At 43.0% G+C, this 22,771-nt stretch overlaps 1 protein-coding gene across 1 annotated transcript in view; it reads right to left on the reverse strand.

Annotated features, from left to right (window-relative positions):
• Nucleotides 1-21,877, reverse strand: part of slc3a1 (solute carrier family 3 member 1) — a 35,098-nt gene extending 13,221 nt beyond the window's left edge. Inside the window, exons 1-5 of the mRNA XM_078557189.1 lie at nt 21,331-21,877; nt 11,216-11,395; nt 5,145-5,299; nt 3,819-3,944; nt 2,075-2,194 (exon numbers count right to left, since the gene is read on the reverse strand). Coding sequence (XP_078413315.1) covers nt 2,075-2,194; nt 3,819-3,944; nt 5,145-5,299; nt 11,216-11,395; nt 21,331-21,781 — 1,032 coding nt within the window. The 5' untranslated portion in view covers nt 21,782-21,877. The remainder of the gene's footprint in view (nt 1-2,074; nt 2,195-3,818; nt 3,945-5,144; nt 5,300-11,215; nt 11,396-21,330) is intronic.
• Between the last annotated feature and the right edge of the window lie 894 nt (nt 21,878-22,771).

The following is a 22,771-nucleotide window of genomic DNA, read 5'->3' on the forward strand; positions in this document are numbered from 1 at the left end:
GAGGACACGCACAGCTGTGTTTTTAAACATTGGCCTCTTTCCGTATACTCACCTCACTCCCCCACTCATTCTGCATTACAAGCTAGTGGTGCACAACACTGTCTCTCATCTGCTACTGCTAATCTTTGCCATTACCTGCTAACTCTTGTCCCTCTTCTCTTAGAAGAGGAACTCTTTTAAAGATGTACCATCACTAAAGGGCGCAGTCCTGCAGTATGTGTTGCTGGTCGTCGTACACCATTTAGACATTCAGAAAGTGAAAGTCCTTGAGATTCAGGGCCTTCTGAGGGAGCATGTGGTAATGTGTGGCAGTCGATGATGCCCTGAACTTAAGGGAAGCCTAAAATTTGTGCAATCTCCAGAACTCTATCTTGCTGTTTCCAGTTGTCCACAGGAAAACGTGCTTGCTCTGGCCCACATGGCATTGGCCACTTGCCTGATGCAAACATGAACTGCAGACTGGCCAATGTTATTGATGTTCCCTTTAGCAGCCTGGGCGGATATGGAGGAAAATAAGTTCTGGGAAGCAATGACTTTAACTGGAATATCAAGGCGGTGGTCGCAGATCTTGCTGAAAGAGGTGACACTATACTGTCACTACTTTCTTAAGCAATGCTCCTCTGAGAACTACTGGCATGATGTCTTGGGTCTGTAAACTCTGGAAGGGTAAGGATTCCTGCAAACTCTCTTCCTTCTACTGGCTCTCTTGACAGCTGCAGCTCTGTGTGTCTTCTTTCTGTTCCTCCTCCTCCTTTAGCTACAATGAAATAGTCAGCAAGGCCCCTATGATGACAAAGGTGGGTTGTTAAAAGCCCTTTGCCATTTGTCAAAAGTGTAGAGCGGTAGCCTCTATGTTAATTGTATCAATTGAAGTTAAGGATAGTTAGTCCTTATTTTAAGTTGCCCCACTTTAAGTTGTTTCATTTGAAAGTTGCTTTTGTTTTAGGTCCTTTCCCCCCGACTTGAGTCACATTTTCCACTTGAGAGTCGTTTCGCATCATCGCCTTCTGTGAGTCATCGCTGTCCATTTTTAATGATGATTGCGTGTCATCACCACCTGTGTTCATTGCTGTCCATCTTCATTGGCGTGTGCGTCATCACCGCCCATTGTCATCAGGCAGCATGCATCATCGCGCACGGCTCCCTTCATGCAATCTCGGGTCCTGTGACCCAATCAGCGCCATTGTTAAAGAAGCTGTTTGTACTGTATTTGAGCCAACATCAATTTTTTTAAAAACCTAAAGTATCCAAAACCAGAGTTGATTTTTTCAAGCAAAATTTTGGATTTAAATTTGATTTAAATTTTGGAATTTCAGGAGTGTGTTGTGGGTGAGACTTTTACATTACTTTTAACCATGAGCCAGAAATGCCCAGTAATTGCTGGTAGTGTGCCTGCTGCTGCAAAGAAAGCATGAAAAACCATCAGCCTAGCAGTAAGGCTGGTGAATATTATCTAATTTGAATTATACAGGATTTCTTTTATATTTAGTGATGGATTTTATTTTGCAAGTTATTTCAGCTAGGAATGCATAGTGCTACACACGTATGGTATAGTACATTGATTTTTTCCAGGTGACAAATGTCTGACAGAACCTAACTCCAGCTTTAAGATTGATTCCTAAGAGAACCCATGATTCACATAAAGTTGTTTCACTTAAAGTTGTGATTTCCAGGAATGCAACCGCAACTTAAAATGAGGACTTACTGTATGTACAGGGGGAAGGCATATAAAGAGACACTTACTGACCCAAGTATTGGGTCAAGAGATATATATAAATATACTTATAATGTTTCACTCTGTGAATAAGTTTATTCCAAGTAAAGATTGGCTTTGGTTTATTCCTTCATTAACTGGCCATCAACTGGCTCTCTGCGGCCAAGTAACAATGTTTCACAAGTCAAAGAACTGCAAAAATGCTCCAGCAATCATCTTTAATGTTATATCCACATTTATGTTCTTCAACTTTCCATCTTCCATCTTTACTTAGAACTCTTATTGTGTCCTGCAATTCAAGTACCATGGACTGTGCTAGAGGAGATTTACTAATTTTAGATAAAAAACCAGGGAGCTCACCGGGTTCTGTGTTAAGTTGACCTGAGGCTCATTTCTTAGGCTTTCAGCTTCCAGAAGGTATTTGACGGCATCCATCCTGAAACCATCAACCCCTTTCTTCAGCCAAAACCGTAATACATTCTTGAAATAATAGAAAAAATATCATTAAAATACACACATCACATTTTTAATGAAAATACTAAGTGAAAATTCCCTTGTCAATTCCACACTCAACAGAAAATACAAGACCATAGCTAAACCAAGAGGGCAGTCAGTCAACCTACTCCCAGGACTTTGTCATTGCCACTAGTAATCAACAAAATGGTGACAAAGCTTGTTTGCTAGCTTCACCTTCACCTCTGTGTGGGATTTTAACATGGCAAAACCCAGGAGCCTATGGTATGAAAAATTGTGGGCACTCATGATGTCCCTTTTGGAATCCCAGTTCAGATCACCCTCAGTGCTTTCTAATTATGTTTTAAAAACCTTGAAGTAGTATCCCGGTAGTTGGATTGGTAAATTCCCTGTTCAGTATTGGACTGAGGCATTCAGACCAATATGTTCCCAGATTCAACTTTACGGGCAGAATTTTGCTGTTGGCGAGCAGGGGGCGGGGCCCGCTCGCCGATGCGTAAAATGATGCGGGATGATGTCGGGTGGAACCCCTGACGTCATCCCACCCCATTTAAATTTTCAGGAAGGCGGGGGCACTGCAAAATCAGCTGCGGGCCCGCCGACCTGTCAATGGCCAATTGAGGCCGTTGACAGGATCATTTAAACAATTGAAGGCCCTGCCCATCCAACCTTAAGGTTGGCAGGCAGGCCAGGAGCCCTGGCAGGGAATAGAAAAAACATGAAACCTCATCCACCGGCAGGATGAGGTTTCATGCAGGGTTTTAAACAGTTTAATAAAGTTTTGCTGTAATTTATGAACATGTCCCATCTCATGTAACATTGTCACATGAGGGGGACATGTTAAGGATTTTTTTTAATTTCTATTTTTAATCGTTTTTAAAGTGTCAGCGATCTCCCTGAGGCAGCACTTATCCTCAGGGAGATGTGCACTCTTTCGTGCGCATGCGCAAAAGAGCGCACTCTCGCTTTTGGGGAATCCCCCCACCCCCGCCTGCACAAGGAGCGCATAGCGCTTCCCGCCGGATGTCATTCTGGGCGGGCCTTAATTGGCCCACATAAAATGGCGGCTGGGCCCACTTCTGCAGTGGGGATCGGCTCCCCGCCCGCCGGAGATTGGGTCGGGCCCGCTCGGTCGACAGGCAGAAAATTCTGCGCTATGACATCACTGTGTCCTGACCACCTCATTTAAATATGACTTATCGACCTGGATATGGAGGAAAATTAGACATCCACCAAAAATTGGCAGGTTCTTACACAAGTGACTCTGGCCCCATATTCCATTCCCATGTGTTAGAATACACTCTGAATATCAACCATGAGTGGCAAATCCAGGTAGATAGTTGCTATGGATAATGTTCTAGTCAGTGGAAACTAAGGATATCTATCAGCTGATCTAATGTTGACTATTCACCCGCGCTGAATTTGGTCAAAAGTAATACTTAACGCTGGTTTCTAGAGCATCTACCAACCGGTTTCTTTATTTTCTAATGCAGAGTTGGAAGCAATGGTTAACGCATATATTACAGGTTGGCGTTTAGATAATGAAGAAACCTTAAATCTGTGCTGTAGATTTATGTAGTCAACAACATAACTTGATTCAAATCATGGGATAAAACCAATAACTACCTACTTTAATTTCTTCCTGCACATCAACATTTCTGTAATTCAAATCCGGTTGTTCCTTAAAGAACTGATGTAAATAACACTGCCCTCGAATCTCATCAAATTGCCAAGCAGAGTGTCCAAACACACTAACCTGAAAAAAATAGACAGTTGCTAATTTATTCTGTCTGGAATGTAATTTTCAAACTGATACATAATAATTCACTGCAATATCCCTTAATGGGAAGCTGTTCTCACTATTGGAAACTCATCTAAAAATTAAGCTTTTACCAACAATTTTTATTATCCCTATCAATTATTGCTTTATTTTTGATTATTTCGCTAATTTTTATTTAAATAGAGAGTGCTAATGACATGTTCAAGAATATTTGCTTTAAGGAGTGACTAAGCGTTAAATTTTATGGCAACTGAAACAAAATTTCCCCTCATCTGGGTTAAGAGAAGAGGGAATCTTACATAGAATGAGATAGAAATTACAACACAGAATTAGGTCATTCACCCCATCCTGTCTGTATTGGTGTTTATTTTCCACATGAACAGTAGTCCTAATTCCATGTTTGCTTTGTTCCCATACCCTTTCCTTCAACTACCTTTCTAGCCTATTCTTAAAAGTTGATTAAAATTCAGATTCAGGGTTTGCCTGCCTCCTGGAGAGCCCTGCTATATTTAGTGCCAGTTGGGCACTTAAGTGGACGGTGGCCTTCCCCAGGATTAAGGACCCCAGAAGTGGAAATACCCCTCCCAACCCCCATGAGCTGCCAGCCAATCAAAGGCTGGCAGGTCCTCATTGCAGAGAGCACCACCAGGAGAGTATTGTTAGCTTGTGGCAATGCAACCACCGGAGGCTCAAGATCAGCGAGGGACTCAGGCCACAAGTGAGTGAGGCCAAGATGGGGACAGGAACACTGACTGAGGCGGGGAGGGGAATTAGAAGAAAGGGCAGAGGGGTGGCTCTCAGTGGACAACCAATACCCCACCCCCTTCCCAATGCCAGGTCCCTCGATCAGGAACTGAGTGGCTGACAACGATGGAACAGCCCTCCCTGCACCACCCGGAGCCCACAAGAAAACACGACAGGCTTAGTTTATTGGGCTCATAACTGGTGACTGCCCTGCCTGCCTCTGGCTGTATTTTTTAAATTCTACTTGTGGCCAGATTAACATTTTCCAATACCCCAACTGACCCTCATTACTTTTCTAGTGAATACCACTGGCCTAAAGAAAAAGGTGAGAAATAAGAAAATGTGCAATAAAAATAAAATTGATACGCTTTTGTTGTTATAAGATCAGAAAGCATAGATAAAGTAACAAAAAAATAAGTTTGACATTATTACCCAGTTGTTGGGGTTGGTGGTTTTGTTCATCGCGTGTTTACAATTGACCCAGACATAGTAATCAGTGTATTTTCCTGTTCGATTCCGGCTAAGTTGAAACCAACGGTGTTTGTTGCCAGTGTGATTTGGAATGAAATCCATTATCAGTTTCAAACCTTTTAAAAAGTATATGAAAACCATTTCAGTAAAGTTAAATCCTTCAGAAGTAAACCAAGTTACACATTTTCATGATTATTCATCAAGAATCATGTTAAAACTATAATTCAGGAAAAGCACTTGGGCTTAGAACCAGAACTTTTAACATCAATGGAATGATTTTCCTGCCTTTACAGCACAGAGCAGCTGATGTGAAGGTAGGAGGATTGCATTCTCACAATGGATGCCGGTGAAATAGTCTTCTATGCATACATGTTTACCATTAGCATTAGACTCTTACAAATTAGACAATGTTCAATAGTTGGCTTGTAATACTTTCATCGGATGTTACATCCACTCATAGAATGCTACATTTGCTTGAACAGTGAAAAATACTCAGCCATACAGTAAACTTAGAAATTTCCTTCATAGGAACATAGGAGCAGGAGTAGGTCATTCAGCCCATTGAGCCTGCTCCACCATTCAATACGATCATGGCTGATCATTCACTTCAATGTCTTCTTCCCACACTATCCCCATGTCCCCTTATGCCATTGGTATTTAGAAACCTGTCAATCTCTGCTTTAAACATACTCAATGACTTAGCTTCCACAGCCCTCTGGGGTAGACAATTCCAAAGATTTACAACCCTCTGAGTAAAAAAATTCTCCTCATCCCGGTCCTAAGTGGCTTCCTCTTATTTTGAAATTTTGTCCCCTGGTTCTAGACTCTGCAACCAGGGAAACATCTTATCTGCATCTACCGTGTCTATCCTTTTAAGTATGCTGTAGGTTTCAACAAGATCACCTCTCATTCTTTGAATTTCTAGAGAATACAGACCCAGTTTCCCCAATCTCTCTTCATAGGACAGTCCTGCCATCCCAGGAACAAGTCTATTGAACCTTTGTTTCCCTTCATCTATGGCAATAATATTGGTTCCCTAAGGTAAGGGGACCAAAAGTGCATACAGTACTCCAGCAGTGGTCTAACCAACGTTCTACGCAATTGAAGCAAGACTTCACCATTCCTGTTTTCAAATCCTCTTGCAATTAGCCTTCTTAATTGCTTGCTGCATCTGCATGTTAGCCTTCAGTGATTTATTGACGAGGACACCCAAGATCCCTTTGCACATCTACATTTTCTAATCACTTACCATTTAAAAAATACTCTGCACATCTGTTCCTCATACCAAAGTAGATAACCTCACATTTTTCCACATTATATTCCATGTTCTTGCCCACTCACTAAATCTGTCCAAATCCTCTTGAAGCCTCTTTGCATCTTCCTCACAACACATATTGTCACTTAGCTTTGTGTCATCCGCAAACCTTGAAATATTACATTTAGTCCCCAAATCCAGATCATTGATATATATTATGAACAACTTGGGCCCGAGTACTGATCCCTGCATTACCCCACAAGTCACAGCCTGCCAATGCAAGATTGATCCATTTATTCCTGCTCTCTGTTTCCTGCCTGTTAATCAAACAGAATCAGAACTTCTTATTAGCTCTATCTATACTCCTCATAATTTTATACACTTCAGTTCAGTTTCCCTAAACAGCCGAGGATACATTTCATCTGGGTCTGGGGATTTATCCACTTTCAAAGATGTTAAACCCCTTAATCCTCTCACACTATGTTAATTTTATCCAATATTCAGTCTCGACCTCCAAGGTTATATTGCCTGTGTCAACTCTCTCTGTTGTGAAATAGACGCAAAGTATTAAGTGCCATACCAATGGTCTCTGGCTCCACAAATAGATTACCTTCATCATCTCTAATAGGACCTATTCTTTCTTTAGTTATCCTTTTGCTCTTTGTGTATTTATGAAAAATCTTTGGGTTTTCCTTCATTTCACTTGCCAATATTTTTTCATATCCTATCTTTGCTTTCCTAATTTCCTTTTTAATTTTACCCCTATTCTTTTCATATTCCACTAGTTTTTCTGCAGTATTGAGCCTCTGCTTTCTGTCATAAACTTTTATTCTTTAACGTCTCCTTTAAACCCCTTGCCATCCAAAGGGCCTGGATTTTTTAGTCCCACTCTTCCTCTTTAAGGGAACATACTTGCTCTGAACCCTCACTATCTCTTCCTCAAATGTGTCCCACTGATATGACACTGATTACCTTTAAGTAGTTGTTTCCTGTTCACTTTAATTAAATCACATCTCAGCTTAGTAAACTTGCTTTTCCCCAATTTGGAACTTTCATTCCTGGTCTATCTTTATCCTTTTCTATAACTACCCTAAGTCTATCTGAATTTTGGTCACTTCCACCAAAGTGGTCCCGAACTGATACCCCTACCACCTGCCCAGCTTCATTCCATAAAACTAAGTCCAGAAGCACCCGCTGTGTTGCTGGGCTTGCTATGCACTAGCTAAAAAAGTTCCACTGAATAACTTACAAGAATTTGGCTCACTCTTTGCCTTTCACACTAATTCTATCCCAGTTTATATTAAGGTTGTTGAAATTGCCCACTATTATTGCCCTATTGTTTTTGTACATCCCAGATTTGCCTATATATTTTCTCTGCCATCACCCTCTGACTATTTTGGGGTCTATTGCACACTCCCAGGGCAGGATTTTTCAGTCAGCATGCGGGGGCGGGCCTGACATGCTGACGCGTAAAATGACGCGCGATGATGTTGGGTGTGTGTCCTGACGTCATCGCGCTGAGTTGCGATGTTTTGCTCGGCAGGCGTGCGCTAAAGTCGGCTGTGCACCCGCCGATATGTCAACGGCCAATTAAGGACATTAGGGATCTAATTAAGGTTATTGTAAATGCTGCCTGTCCAACCTTAAGGGTGACAGGCAGCAAAAAGGCCAAGTGGCCTTTGTGTTTTTTAGGAAACCTCATCCACCAGTGGGATGAGGTTTCCTAAAGTTTTTATTAAATAAATTTTTAAAAGTTCATAAATCTAAAAACATGCCCCATCTCATGTGACACAGTCGCATGAGGGGACATGTTTAACTGCATTTTTAAACCTTTTATTCAATAATTTCAGAAGACCTTCAATCTCCCTGAAGCAGCTGGCCCCGACATTCCCTCCTCCCCCTGCACACACAGGTAGCGCTGAGTACAACGGCTCATGTATTACACTGGGTGGGCCTTAATTGGCCCATCAGCATAAAATGGCAGTGTGGAGCCGATCGCGGGTGCTGATTGGCTCCAGGACCGCCCCCGCCCGCTCCTGCCAAGCACGCCCGCCACCTGAAAAATTCAGGCCCCAGTAGTGTAATTGCTCCTTTTTTGTTCTTCAGTTCAGCCCATAGGCCTTATCTGATGACCCTGCTATCATATCATTCCTCCTCATGGGTCAGAATTTTTTGCTGAGTAGGCGGGCAGGCGCCCGACCCACTCGAGCATAAAATAGCGTGTGATGACATCGGGCGGGCGTCCCAACGTCATTGCGCACTCACACGATATTTTGGTCAGAGGGCACGCGCTAAACTCAGAAGCACACCCGCCGATAATTAAGAGGGCTATGAAGCCCATTAATGGCAAACTAACTAGGACTTTTCACTGCCCGTCCAATGTTACGGTTGGCGAGCAGGTAAATTGGTCAGGCGGCCTTTGCATTTTTCAGAAAACCTCATCCAAGGGCTGGATGAGGTTTCCGTTATTAAATAAAAATAAAATAAAAATCTATGCACTGAATTTTTATAATGTCTATGCTCAGGTAATTGCTTGTGTTGCGTGGACATTTTTTCCAGATTTAAATATCTTTATCTGATACTTTTGAAGTCTTCAGCTCCCTAAAGCAGCTCTTTGCCTTCAGGGAGCTTTCTGTGAGTTCTCCCCCGCACCCGCGCTGACTTCAGTGCTTGCCCTCCTCCCGCCCCCAACCCAGGCAATGCTGATCATATCAGCGCGCGCTTCACGCCCGCTGGCCGTTAATTGGTCAGCCAGTGTGAAATCGCAGTCAGGGGCCACTCACGGGTGGCGGTCTGTTCCCCAGCCTTCCCTGGGCCCGCCAATCACGCCCACATACTGACCTAAAAATCCTGCCCATAGTTATAATTGTTTTTAATCAATATTGCGACCCCTCCTTCTTTAATGTATCCTCTTCTCTATCTCATCTGAGAACCTGATAACCAAAAATGTTGAGCTGCCATTCTTCCCCTTCTTTCAGTCATGCCTCAGTAATAGCTAAAACATCATACTCCCATGTGTCAATCTGTGCTCTCAGATCATCTGCCTTATTTCCTAGACTTCTTGCCTTGAAGTATATATCATTTAGCGCAGCCAAACTTCTTTGCTGCCGATTTTCGAGCCCTGGTTTCTTCTGCCTTCCAAATATATTTCAACTTCTCTACTGTCTTCTGAATCTATTCTCAGGTTCCCATTCCTCTGCCAAGCTAGTTTAAACCCTTTCCAAAAACAGCACTAGCAAAACCCGCTGCGAGGTTATTGCTCCCAACCCTGTTGAGATGCAGTCCATCTGACATGTACAGGTCCCAACTCCCCCAGAGGCTGTCACAATATGCCAAGAATCTAAAGCTCTCTCTCCTGCACCATATTTCCAGCCACGCATACATCAGCTCTATCTTCCTATTTCTGCTCTCGCTAGCACGTAACACTGGAAGTAATCCTGAGATTAACTTCAAGCTCCTGCTTTTTAATCTCTCTCCTAGCTTCCTAAACTCTGCCTTCAGGGCCTCATAGCTCTTTCTGTCTATGCCAATGAGGCCAATATGTACCATGACCTCTGGCTGTTCATCCTCTCCTTTCAGAATCTCCTGCAGCCACTCAGTGACATCCTTGACCTTGGCACCAGAGAGGCAACATACCACCCCGGAGTCACACCTGCAGCCGCAGGAGTTCGCCTCACTATCGAAACCCCTGCCACTATTGCTCTTTCACTTTCCTTCCTCTCCCACGTACCATTCCACTCCCACCCTCCCCATGAAGCTAAGCTGTCCATGATGCCATAGACTTGGTGCTGCATTCACCGCATAGAGGAATCATCATTGTCACCAGTATTCATAACTGAATATTAGCTGGAGAGTGAGATGCATTGGTGGGATCCCTGCCCTGACTGCCTGGTCCTCCTTGTCCTGGTGGTCACCCATTCCCTCTCTGCCTGCATGTTTTTTAGTTTTGGGTTGACCACCTCCAGAAACATACCAGTCACTATGCTGTCAGCATTGCAAATGTCCTGTAGTGACTCCTGCCACCGCTCAAGCTCCAAAACCCAATGTAGATGTAAATTGGGAAGATCAAAAATGGGCTATCGACTCAACTATCCCGTGCTTTGCACTATTGCACAAAGTCATGGTGCACACCCAGTTGTTAATTTCTGCTTTCAGGACAGTCATTTCCTTTCCTGACCTTCTCTGAAAAAAAATCATGTTGAGTTTCCAAATACCTCTATGGTTATCAATCCAGCTTTGTCAATGAACCCCCTTAAATTAGTATTAGCAAATAATTATTTGAGGGAGCAGCTGTATAGCCATTTTCATGTTAATGTACAGTTGCATTTGTGATACATAGGGTGAAAGCAGGACAATTGTTCTGGAACTGATTTGCAATCTGTTTCTGAAATACAACAGGGTAAGATTCTTTGAGGGAAATGAGCGGACAGGATATGGAATATAACTTCAATAAAGTATCATTCAAGCCAGATTGTTTAAAAGTTCAACTACTCCTTTGGACTTTGTAAACTTACAAAAGGCTGCCCTTCTAATGCTTTGAGGAAGCAAACACACCCATCCATATCTTCAAAACATAAAAAATTTACATCAGGAAGTGGAATTCTAACACACACATGCACATAAACACACATGCTCACTCCTAGCATGTAGAGTACAATTTGCAGTCAGACAATGGGAAACTTGTCAATGTTTTGCATTCTACAGGAACCAGTCAAACTGGGGCTGCAAAATAATGGCAGCCTGAAAGTAAAATTGAATACTTTCAATCTACTCCCACCTTTGTTGTGTGCAGCTTCTAAGAGATTGTCAAACTCTTCCATAGTTCCAAAAATTGGATCGATTTCTTCAAAATCTTCCACATCATACCCAAAATCTTTCATTGGAGACTTGTACACTGGACTTAACCAGATAGCTTTGATGTTTAATTCCACAAAGTAATTCAGTTTTTCTGTAATGCCTGGTAGCAACAGACAGAAGATATTTTAATGTATTTCTCTTTCTTTTACATTAGATGCTGAATCAAAATTGTAATTACAAAATAATATAAAATTATGACAACACTTGTATATGTATAAAAAAAGTGGTTCTCCAATCCTGAGTAAAATGGCCCTGATACCTTGTTGTTCCTGGACTGCAAGAATCTGATGTTCATTTGCAAAATGCACAATCTCTTGTGCATTTTCCATATGCATGGAGAACATGATGGCAGCATGCTTGTAGGGCATCAGGAATGAAGCAGATCCCATTTGCCTGGATGCAGGCAAACTTCAGTAAATAGAATGGCTCTGCATCCAGAGCCAAGTGTCAGAACTGCTTCTTCCAAGTAGGGTACTCTGAATATGCAACCACTGGAGATGCATTCTGGGGATTAAATAGAATCCCATTATGTGCAGCAATCATGGAAGGAGACAGGCATTCCTCTGTGTAGGACCTCCCAAGATGAATCCTCTCCTAAAAGATGAGCAGAGAGCTGGTTAGGCAGGAGGATAGAGAGTAGAAGTTAAGGGTGAAGGGTAAGTTATCAAAATTGGCAATAGATAGTGATGTCCCATTCCATTCTGGGACTACTTCTATTCACTGTATATATCAATCTTTTTGAATGTAGGGCTTTGGAGAATGGTGTTTAATTTTCAAGAGATACTAAAATAGGTGAATAATTCTGAGGCCCAAAGGAAACTGTAACAGGATATTCATAAAATTGTGCAACAAACCAATAATGTGGCCTCACCATTACACATTCTCTTACCAAGTTCACATGGCATCTTGAATTGCAAATCATCTGTTTGCACAGTGTAAATGGTCACTACGATGCAACTCATGTTACATCCAAATATTGAAAAGTTTGTTTCAAAAGAGAATACTACCCACAGCTGCCAAGCGTCAACCCACACCGATGACCACTCAGTCAACATCCTTACATCAGGGCCATGAGAAGTTTGATCCAGAAATCAGAGGGATAAACACTTCATAGGGTGTGGGTGAAGGAGAATATATAAATTAAGTTTGTGATTGTGAATCTATATTAACGTTCAGTAAGATGTTAGTTGAAGTACTGCATTAAATTTATAGCTTAACTAGTTAAACTAGTAATATAACTACAGATAACAATTGAGTGCTATTTCTAAACTTGGAACATATTTCGTTAAATAAAATGCAATAAAGATGGCAGAGCAGGTGATGTTTTGCAGTTGTAGCATGTGGGAGCTGGTGGATACCAATGTGACCCATCGTAACCACATCTGCAGTAAGAGTCTGCAACTTGAGGAACTTTGGTTTAGAGTTGATGGGCTGGAGTCTGAGTTTCAGACACTGCGATGCATCAGGGAGGGGAAAAGAGACCTGGACACTTTGTTCAAGGAGGCAGTCACACCCCTTTGGCTAGGTGTTTTTGATTTCTTCTGTGGTCATGGAAAGGAAGGTGTGATTGTGAATGAGGTAGGTATGGGGACCCAGAAGGCTGCAATGAAGGAGACTCAGCCCCAGCAATTGTCCAACAGGTTCAAGTTACCTAGAAGTTTGTGTGGATGAGGGCAGGCACTGCATGCTGGATGAGCAAACTGACTACGTTACCACGGTGTAGGGGGCCATTGAAGTGGGGCAGGGGAATAAAAACAAAAGTACTGTAATTGTAGAAAGGAGCAGTAAAGTTGGGGGAATAGTTACTGTTCTTCGCAGCCAAGGACATGAGTGTCGAAGACTATGTTGTCTGCCCGGTGCCAGGGTTAAGGACATTTTTTCCGGGCTGGAGAGGAAGTTGGTGTGAGAGGGGAAGGATCCAGTTCTCGCGGTCCACATGGGTACCACCACCATAGGTAGAACTAAAAAAGAGATTCTACTGAGGGAGTATGAGCAGCTAGGCGCTAAATTAAAAAGCAGAACCACAAAGGTAGTAATCTCTGAATTACTACCTGAGCCATGAGCTAACTGGCATAATGTAAATAAGATCAGAGAATTGAATGTGTGGCTCAAAGATTGATGTGGGATAAATGGGTTTCAATTCATGGGGCACCGGCACTAGTACTGGTGAAAGAGGAAGCTGTACGACTGGGATGGTCTGCACCTGAACCGCGCTGGGACCAATGTCCTGGCAAGTCATATAACCAGGACTGTAGAAAGGGCTTTCAATGAAATTATGGGACAGGGGGTCATATAGAGGGAGATTTGGAAAGTTAGAAAAAGGACGAGGCAATAGTGCTGGGTAGCATAGGAGAAATGATAACCAGAGTGTGACAGAAAGGCACAGAGTGTACAAACATAAGAGTTCACCAGCAAATATGCAGTGGGATTTTCTGGCCCCTCCCACTGGTGGGATCTCCTGGTCTTGCCAAAGTCAATGGAGATTTGAATGGCTCACCTCATCTGCCGTGGGGAAGCACACCGTGGTGAGGCTGAAAAATCCCGGCCATGGTTAAGGGAGGGAAAATGGCTTTAAGCTAACAGAGCGTGAGGGTGGTTCAGGTGAAGGGAGATTTTGAAATCCAAAGATAAAAGTTGAGGCAATAGAAAAGTATATCGATGTGCGTAAAGACAAGCTGAATAGCAGAGGAAGGAACAGAGATTTTAATGATAATAGTGCATCAGAGAGTAAGGCCCGTGCAGGGAATAGTGGTAAGAAAGTAAAATTTGAATCACTTCATCTGAATGTGCAAAGCATCCGCAATAGAGATAGATGAACTAATGGCACAAATGTGGATAAATGGTTTAGATCTAATCACCATTACAGAGAAACAAATTGACCAAGATTGGGAAATATATTTAAGGGTTCACAACATTTCGAAAAGGCAGGCAGAATGGAAAAGGAGGATTGGTAGCCCTGTTAATAAAGGATGTCATAAGGACATTAGTGAGAAAGGATCTTGGCTCAGAAAGTTGAATCAGTATGGTTAGGAGGTTAGGAATAGTGAGGGTCAGAAAATGCTGGTGGGAATAGTTCATAGGCTCTCTAACATTAGTTATACCATTGGATAGAGCATTAAACAATCAATTATTGGAGCTTGCAACAAGGCAATGTAATAGCTATGGGCCAGTTAATCTTCATATGGACTGGATCAATCAAATTGGCCAAAGTGGTCTGGAAAATGAATTTGTTGAATGGTTTCATGTAAGTTTCCTGGAGCTACACATTGTGGAACCAACACGAGATGTAGTACTTTTAGAGCTAGTACAGTGCAATAAGGCAGGGTTAATTAGTAATGTCATAGTAAAAGATTCACTGGGAAATAGTGATCATAATATAATTGAATTCCACATTAATTTTGAAAATGACACACTCCAATTACAAACAAAAATCTTAACCTTTAATAAAGCCAAGTAGATAGGCATAAGGGGAAAGCTGGCTAAGGTTGATTGAGTAAATAGACTAAAAGGATTGGCAGTAAATAAACAGTGAGAAACATTTAAAGAAGCAATTCTAAATGTTCAACAAAAATATATTCCATTGAAAAACAAAAACTCAGCAAGAAAGATTCATCCATGGCTTACTAAAGAGGTTAAGGATAGTATTACATTAAAAGAAAAGGCTTATAATGTTACAAAGAATAGTAGTAAGTTTAAGGATTTGAAGTGTTTCAGAAGCAGCAAAGGACCACCAAAAAAGTTGATGAAAAGGGAAAAAATAGAATATGAGAGTAAACTAGCCAGAAATGCATTAAAAAAACAATTTGTAAGAGCTTTTACGAGCACATGCGAAGAAGAAAGCAACTAAAGTAAACATTGGGTCCTTAGAGGCAAATACCGGATAAATTATCATGGGCAATGAAGATATGACAGACATTGAACAAATATTTTGTGTCTGTCATCACAGTAGAAGACACAAGTTACATAGCAGAAATAGAGGATAAGGTAGGGGCTAATAAAAGTGGGAAAATTAAGGCAATTAATATCAGCAGAGAAAAAGTACTGGAGAAACTCAAGGGACTAAAATCCAATAAATCCACAGGACCTGATGGCCTACATGCTAGGGTTCTAAAAGAGGTAGCTGCAGAGATAGTGGATGCACTGGCTATGGTTTTGCAAAATTCCCAAGATTCTGGAATGTTCCCATCAAATTGGAAGTTGGCAAATGTAACATCACTACTGATGATGGGAAAGGGAGATAAAACAGGGAAGTAGAGGCCAGTTAGCCTGATAACAGTCACTGGGAAAGTGCTAGAATTTGTTATTATGGAAGTATTAAAAATGCACCTTCTCAAGGGCAATTAAGGGTGGGCAACAAATTCTGGCATTGCCAGCAACACTCACACCCCATGAATGAATAAAGAAAAATCTCCAATAACACTCAAGAAGTTTGACACCATCCAGGACAAAGCAGCCTGCGTGATTGGCACCCCATCCACTGCCTGGCTCCTCTATCAGTGCACCATGGCTATAGTGTGTACCATCTACAAGATGCAAGCAACAACTTGCCAAGATTACTTTGACAGCACCTTCCAAGCCCACGACCTCTACCACCTAGATCAAGGGCAGCAGGCATATGGGAACACCACCACCTGCAAGTTCTCCTCCAAGTCACATATAGCCCTTGGAAATATATCACCTTTCCCTCTGGTCACTGGGTCAAAATCCTGGAACTGACTCTCCAACAGTATTGTTAGAATACCTACACCACATGGATTGCAGCAGTTCAAGAAGATGGTTCATCATCACCTTCTCAGGGCAATTATGGATGGACAATAAATGCTGGCTTTGCCAAGATGCATCACATTTCATGAACAAATAAAAATAAGGATCTACTTGTGTAAAAACTTGTGTGCTGTAATGACTTTTACATCATTAAGCAGGATTGTCCCTGTTCTAGAGCTTTTATACAAGCCAGACGGCAGTAGACAACACAGTTGTAGCCTCCCTCATGGAGAGGAATATTTTTAGTGCATGAAGTTCTCTGAGAAAGTAATACTATTTTCCCAAAATTAAGCAGCAAACTACAAAAAAGAAGAAGAAAAAGTAACAGAGGAACAGTAGTATGACAAATCAAACATGGTAGAAAATCCAAGTTACAAAAGGAAAAACATCAGTTATTTCCAGCTTTAAAAATCAAAATTCACTCGCAATCAGTATGGAAACCAAAGAGCACTTGTTCTATATGGGCCACATTGCTGAAATGATGAAGAGGGCAGAAAAAAAGTGAATTTGTGATGGGATTAATTAAGTACATTTGCACACAAGTTTGGGTGCAGCATTAAAAAAATGTAGTAATTTCATATTTGGGAAATTAAGATCACTACAATATTGGGGAAATGGCCCACCAACCCAATTCAGAATGCATGTATGAACTCCATTAGCACACATTGGGAAACCAACTTTATTGTGACTTATTACATCAAAACATCACATAGCCACTAAAATAAAAACAGAAAATGCTGGAAAAACTCAGCAAGTCTGACAGCATCTCTGAAGAGAGAAACAGAGTTGACGTTTCAAGTATTTTTTTTGGTTTTTCCAGCATTTTCTGGTTTTATTTCAGACTTCTAGCGTCTGCTGTATTTTGCTTTTAACATAGCCACTAAAGATGGGTTGATGAAAGATCACATTTAAATTTGGAAGGCAAGCTCCGAACTTCGCCAGATTGGGGCTTCATGATTGGGTTGGGTTGGGACAGCTGCCATTAAGGTAAGTTGTGGAATAGAGTGGTCATGAAGAAAGTGGGGCCCTGGTGGAGGTGTGTGGGGTTGTGCAGCTGCTCAGATTATGTTTGAGGGCCCTAGGGCAGATAGGGAGCCTGGACCATAGTTTAGTCAGGGTGGCGGAGGAGGGCAAGCACCAGACCTAGCTCTGCTACAGATGTTTGAGATGCAAACTTTAGAGGCTCAGACCATGAAAGGAGACTCCCTGACATGTACCAGCAGTTATTGAGGGGTTTTTGAAAGTCAGCCTAGGAGTTACCACAGCATATCTGAGAGTATGGAGGAATTCCATTCCAGCATAATCGGCATTCTGGCCAGTGGCATGAGTAGTCGACAGTCTACTATGGAGCATGTGGTTATCTCTGTGGACACTAAAAATACCCTCTACAAAGGAATTTGTGTCACCAGCTCTTGGCAACATCGATCGATTTTCAGGCTGGTGCCATGTAGCTTGACGTTTCTCAATATCCGTTGGCTTCAAAATGTTGGTAGTACACATAGATATGGACTTCCAAAACATCTCTGATCACTTCTAATCTGCTCTCCAGCAGACCACGATGAGTGAAGTGCTACTGGTTTATGTGAATGGTGGTGTCTCCATTGAGGTGGGGCTTGCTGCTCCCTCTCAGTGTGGCACACTAGCTGCTGAAGCAGTGCCCATAATGATGCATGAAAGGCATCTAAACCAGTTTGTCTTGGCACTAGCCAAGACTCTTCAAAAATTGGGTTTCTAGAATGACTTCCATTCCTCCTCTTCTCACTCACCCTTGCTGCTGGCAAAGAATGAATTCTGTTAATAATTGCCAAAGAAAAAACTCAGCATTGTAATCGCAGCTCAAGTTGCAAAACTTTCCACAGTATTGAAATATTAAACAAAAACAGAATTACCTGGAAAAACTCAGCAGGTCTGGCAGCATCGGCGGAGAAGAAATCAGTTAACGTTTCGAGCCTTCATGGCCCTTCGGCAGAACTGAAGCATAGTTAGGAGAAGGGAGAAATATAAACTGGTTTAAGGTGGGGTGGGGGGGGGGGGGGAGGGGCGGGGGGGGAGAGAGACGTTGAGGGTGTGGTGATTGTGGAGATGAGGAGTTAATCAAAAGATGTCACAGACAAAAGGGTCAAAGAGGTGTTGAAGGTGGTGATATTTGTCTAAGAAAAGTGCTAATTAAGAATGGAAGACAGGATATTCAAAGTACAGCTCTAGTGGGGGTGGGGTGGACAGATTAACAAGGTTTTAGTTTTAGATTTAAAAATAATGGAAATAGGTGGGGAAAGAAGAATCTATATAAATTATTGAAAAAAAAGGGGGGGGGGGAGAAACGGGGTGGGGATGGGGGGAGGGGGAGTTTAAGGTCTAAAGTTGTTGAATTCAATATTCAGCCCGGAATGCTGTAAAGTGCCTAGTCGGAAGATGAGGTGCTGTTCCTCCAGTTTGTGTTGGGCTTCACTGGAACAATGCAGCAAGCCAAGGACAGACATGTGGGCAAGAGAACAGGGTGGAATGTTAAAATGGCAAGCGACAGGGAGGTTTGGGTCTTTCTTGCGGACAGACCGCAGGTGTTCCGCAAAACGGTCGCCCAGTTTGCGTTTGGTCTCTCCAATGTAGAGGAGACCGCATTGGGAGCAACGAATGCAGTAGACTAAGTTAGGGGAAATGCAAGTGAAATGCTGCTTCACTTGAAAGGAGTGTTTGGGCCCTTGGACGGTGAGGAGAGAGGAAGTGAAGGGGCAGGTGTTGCATCTTCTGCGTGGGCATGGGGAGGTGCCATAAGTGGGGGTTGAGGAGTAGGGGGTGATGGAGGAGTGGACCAGGGTGTCCCGGAGGGAACGATCCCTACGGAATGCCGTCAGGGGGGGTGAAGGGAAGATGTGTTTGGTGGTGGCATCATGCTGGAGTTGGTGGAAATGGCGGAGGATGATCCTTTGAATGCGGAGGCTGGTGGGGTGATAAGTGAGGACAAGGGGGACCCTATCATGTTTCTGGGAAGGAGGAGAAGGCGTGAGGGAGGATGCGTGGGATATGGGCCGGACACGGTTGAGGGCCCTGTCAACGACCGTGGATGGAAAACCTCGGTTAAGGGAGAAGGAGGACATGTCAGAGGAGCTGTTTTTGAAGGTAGCGTCATCAGAACAGATGTGACGGAGGCGAAGGAACTGAGAGAATGGGATGGAGTCTTTACAAGAAGCGGGGTGTGAGGAGCTGTAGTCGAGGTAGCTGTGGGAGTCGGTAGGCTTGTAATGGATATTGGTGGACAGTCTATCATCAGAAATTGAGACAGAGAGGTCAAGGAAGGGAAGAGAAGTGTCAGAGATGGACCATGTGAAGATGATGGAGGGGTGGAGATTGGAAGCAAAATTAATAAATTTTTCCAGGTCCCGACGAGAGCATGAAGCAGCACCGAAGTAATCATCGATGTACCGGAGAAAGAGTTGTGGGAGGGGGCCGGAGTAGGACTGGAACAAGGAATGTTCCACATACCCCATAAAGAGACAGGCATAGCTGGGGCCCATGCGGGTACCCATAGCCACACCTTTTATTTGGAGGAAGTGAGAGGAGTTTAAAGGAGAAATTGTTCAGTGTGAGAACAAGTTCAGCCAGACGGAGGAGAGTAGTGGTGGATGGGGATTGTTGGGGCCTCTGTTCAAGGAAGAAGCTAAGGGCCCTCAGACCATCATGGTGGGGGATGGAGGTGTAGAGGGATTGGACATCCATGGTGAAGAGGAAGCGGTTGGGGCCAGGGAACTGGAAATTGTTGATGTGACGTAAGGTGTCAGAGGAATCACGGATGTAGGTGGGAAGGGACTGGACAAGGGGAGAGAGAATGGAGTCAAGATAACGAGAAATGAGTTCCGTGGGGCAGGAACAGGCTGACACGATCGGTCTGCCAGGACAGTTCTATTTGTGGATTTTGGGTAGGAGGTAGAAGCGGGCCGTCCGAGGTTGGGCGACTATCAAGTTGGAAGCTGTGGGAGGAAGAAAGACCCAAACCTCCCTGTCGCTTGCCATTTTAACACTCCACCCTGTTCTCTTGCCCACATGTCTGTCCTTGGCTTGCTGCATTGTTCCAGTGAAGCCCAACACAAACTGGAGGAACAGCACCTCATCTTCCGACTAGGCATTTTACAGCATTCCGGGCTGAATATTGAATTCAACAACTTTAGATCTTAAACTCCCCCTCCCCCCATCCCCACCCCGTTTCTCCCCACCACCCCCCTTTTTTTTCAATAATTTATATCGATTCTTCTTTCCCCACCTATTTCCATTATTTTTAAATCTAAAACTAAAACCTTGTTAGTCTGTCCACCCCACCCCCACTAGAGCTGTACTTTGAATATCCTGTCTTCCATTCTTAATTAGCACTTTTCTTAGACAAATATCACCACCTTCAACACCTCTTTGACCCTTTTGTCTGTGACATCTTTTGATTATCTGCTCATCTCCACAATCACCACACCCTCAATGTCTCTCTCTCCCCACCTCCCCCCCCCACCTTAAACCAGTTTATATTTCTCCCTTCTCCTAACTATGCTTCAGTTCTGCCGAAGGGCCATGAAGGCTCGAAACGTTAACTGATTTCTTCTCCGCCGATGCTGCCAGACCTGCTGAGTTTTTCCAGGTAATTCTGTTTTTGTTTTGGATTTCCAGCATCCGCAGTAGCTTTTAGCTTTTTGTTTTTATCATTGAAATATTAATGTCAGCAAAAGTACTGCCCATTTTACTGTACAGTGGCTTGCCCCTTTAAATACCACTCCTAAATGACAATTCCTGCCTGCAACAGCAAAGGATTACTGGTCAGGCCCACAGAATTTTGGTACTCACAAATTGCATTGGGATTCTAATTGATTGGAATATCAATGGTACTTTATTATTGAGTTCAGGTTACCCAGGCTGCCTAATCTATGGGTCTCAGGAAAATGGCACCAGCAGCATCATCAATGAAAAAAAGGATGTTAAGTCTTTCCTTGTGATTTTTGGCCTCCTATCACCCTGTTTACACTGGGTGGGAAGCCTGAAAATTCAGCCATTAGTTTAATCATAAACCATCATAAATTAGATATGAAACTAGAGTTTCTTTCAATGGCACAAATATCCTTTTGTGCTCCACAAGTGCAAATTTAACTATTAGTAAGTCTTAAAATATTCTTTGTTTAATCAAGAGCAATTACATTCTGGAACGCAACTGAGCAGATGGCTTACAATATCAGAATTACCCGCTTAGCAGGATATATGCCCCAACACCACTTCTCTATTAGAATTATTGTTGCTTACCATTCAGATCTCCGACACCATTCCCATCAGAGTCTTTGAAAGATAATGGGTAGATTTGGTAGATTTGGCTGGTTTGCCACCAGTCCAGACACTTGGGAGACAGGGCAATGATGCTAATAGTACAAGTTATCAGAACAAGGGTGGCTACCACAGTCAGCCAAAAAATAATTTCTCTGGGCAGCCTGTAACACAATTGGCTTGAATAGCGTATGAGGTCTTCTTTGGGCATTCCAGCATAGGGTCCAGCATCATGATATACTTTCGCTTGGTCATTTATGCCACAATTCACTGCCACAATACAATCAGGCACTTCTTCTAGGATAGCAGCACCACTCAAGTTGCTAGATCTTTTTTCCTGGCCTTCATCCTCTTCAAAAGCTTGATTGGTATTACCTTTTACTTCTTTCAGATCTATAGAGGCAAGATTTGCTTTATCTGCATCTGAAGACATCTTAAGAGTTGTTTTGTGATCACACTATCTTTGTAGCTGCCAGTCTGAGTGGGTTGGTGATAGGATTGCATTTTATATAGTCACATCCATTACTTTGGACTTTGAACTTTCAAGCACTTAACAGCTGATAGTGCAAGCGGACCAAAAATCATTAACTATGTGAGAAAGATATGTTTTTACCAATGCATACAAATGCCATTTTCCATTTCTCAATGCAATTGAAAATTTTGAATTTCGAAACAAGTCATACATGATTCTATTTTTGTTTTATGGAAATGCAGACATCTTTTAAAACTCAGGGTGGAATCATCCCAGATTTGCACTAAATGCTTCAGCAGGTGGGAAAAAGAACGTTTTACTCACCAACCGCAATGGTAGCTTTTCACACCATATGGTCCCAATCCGGCCTCATCAAACATGTATTCCAAGGAAACATGCCATTTTGATGGCGGGTGGGCTCTCATTTGCCCACCATGCCGTCACCTCACCACTTCCTCACGCTGGGTGCAATATTTAAAGTGCAGCTGCGTGCACAGCTCTCAGTGCTTCTAGCCCGGGACTGCTGCACAGAAGACATGGCCCCGAAAGGCAAAAAGACTGCAGACCCACGATTCAGTGACGCATCCCTGGGACACCTTTTCGGCGCCGTGGAGGCCCGCCGTGATGTCCTCTACCCCCACTCTGGCCGCAGGAGGCCCAGCAATCTCACCACTCCAGCTTGGTAGACGACGGCAGTGGTGATCAGTGCCAATGCTGCACAGAAGAGATGTAGAAAGAGGAGGAATGATCTCATCTGTGCAGCCAGGGTATGGCAACCATCTCATCACTCTAAACTCAACCATTCAGAAGCCAATCACACATTCATTGGCATCTCACTCACTGCCAGCTCAAGAGACATCACCACTCACTCTCTCACACACATCCTCACATCTCCATCTGGCCTCATCTCTTCTGGAGACTGCCTCCTCAGTCCTCACCATCTTGTGACCA

This window comes from Cetorhinus maximus, chromosome 14, assembly GCF_964194155.1.
Source record: "Cetorhinus maximus chromosome 14, sCetMax3.hap1.1, whole genome shotgun sequence".
Taxonomy (NCBI): domain Eukaryota; kingdom Metazoa; phylum Chordata; class Chondrichthyes; order Lamniformes; family Cetorhinidae; genus Cetorhinus; species Cetorhinus maximus.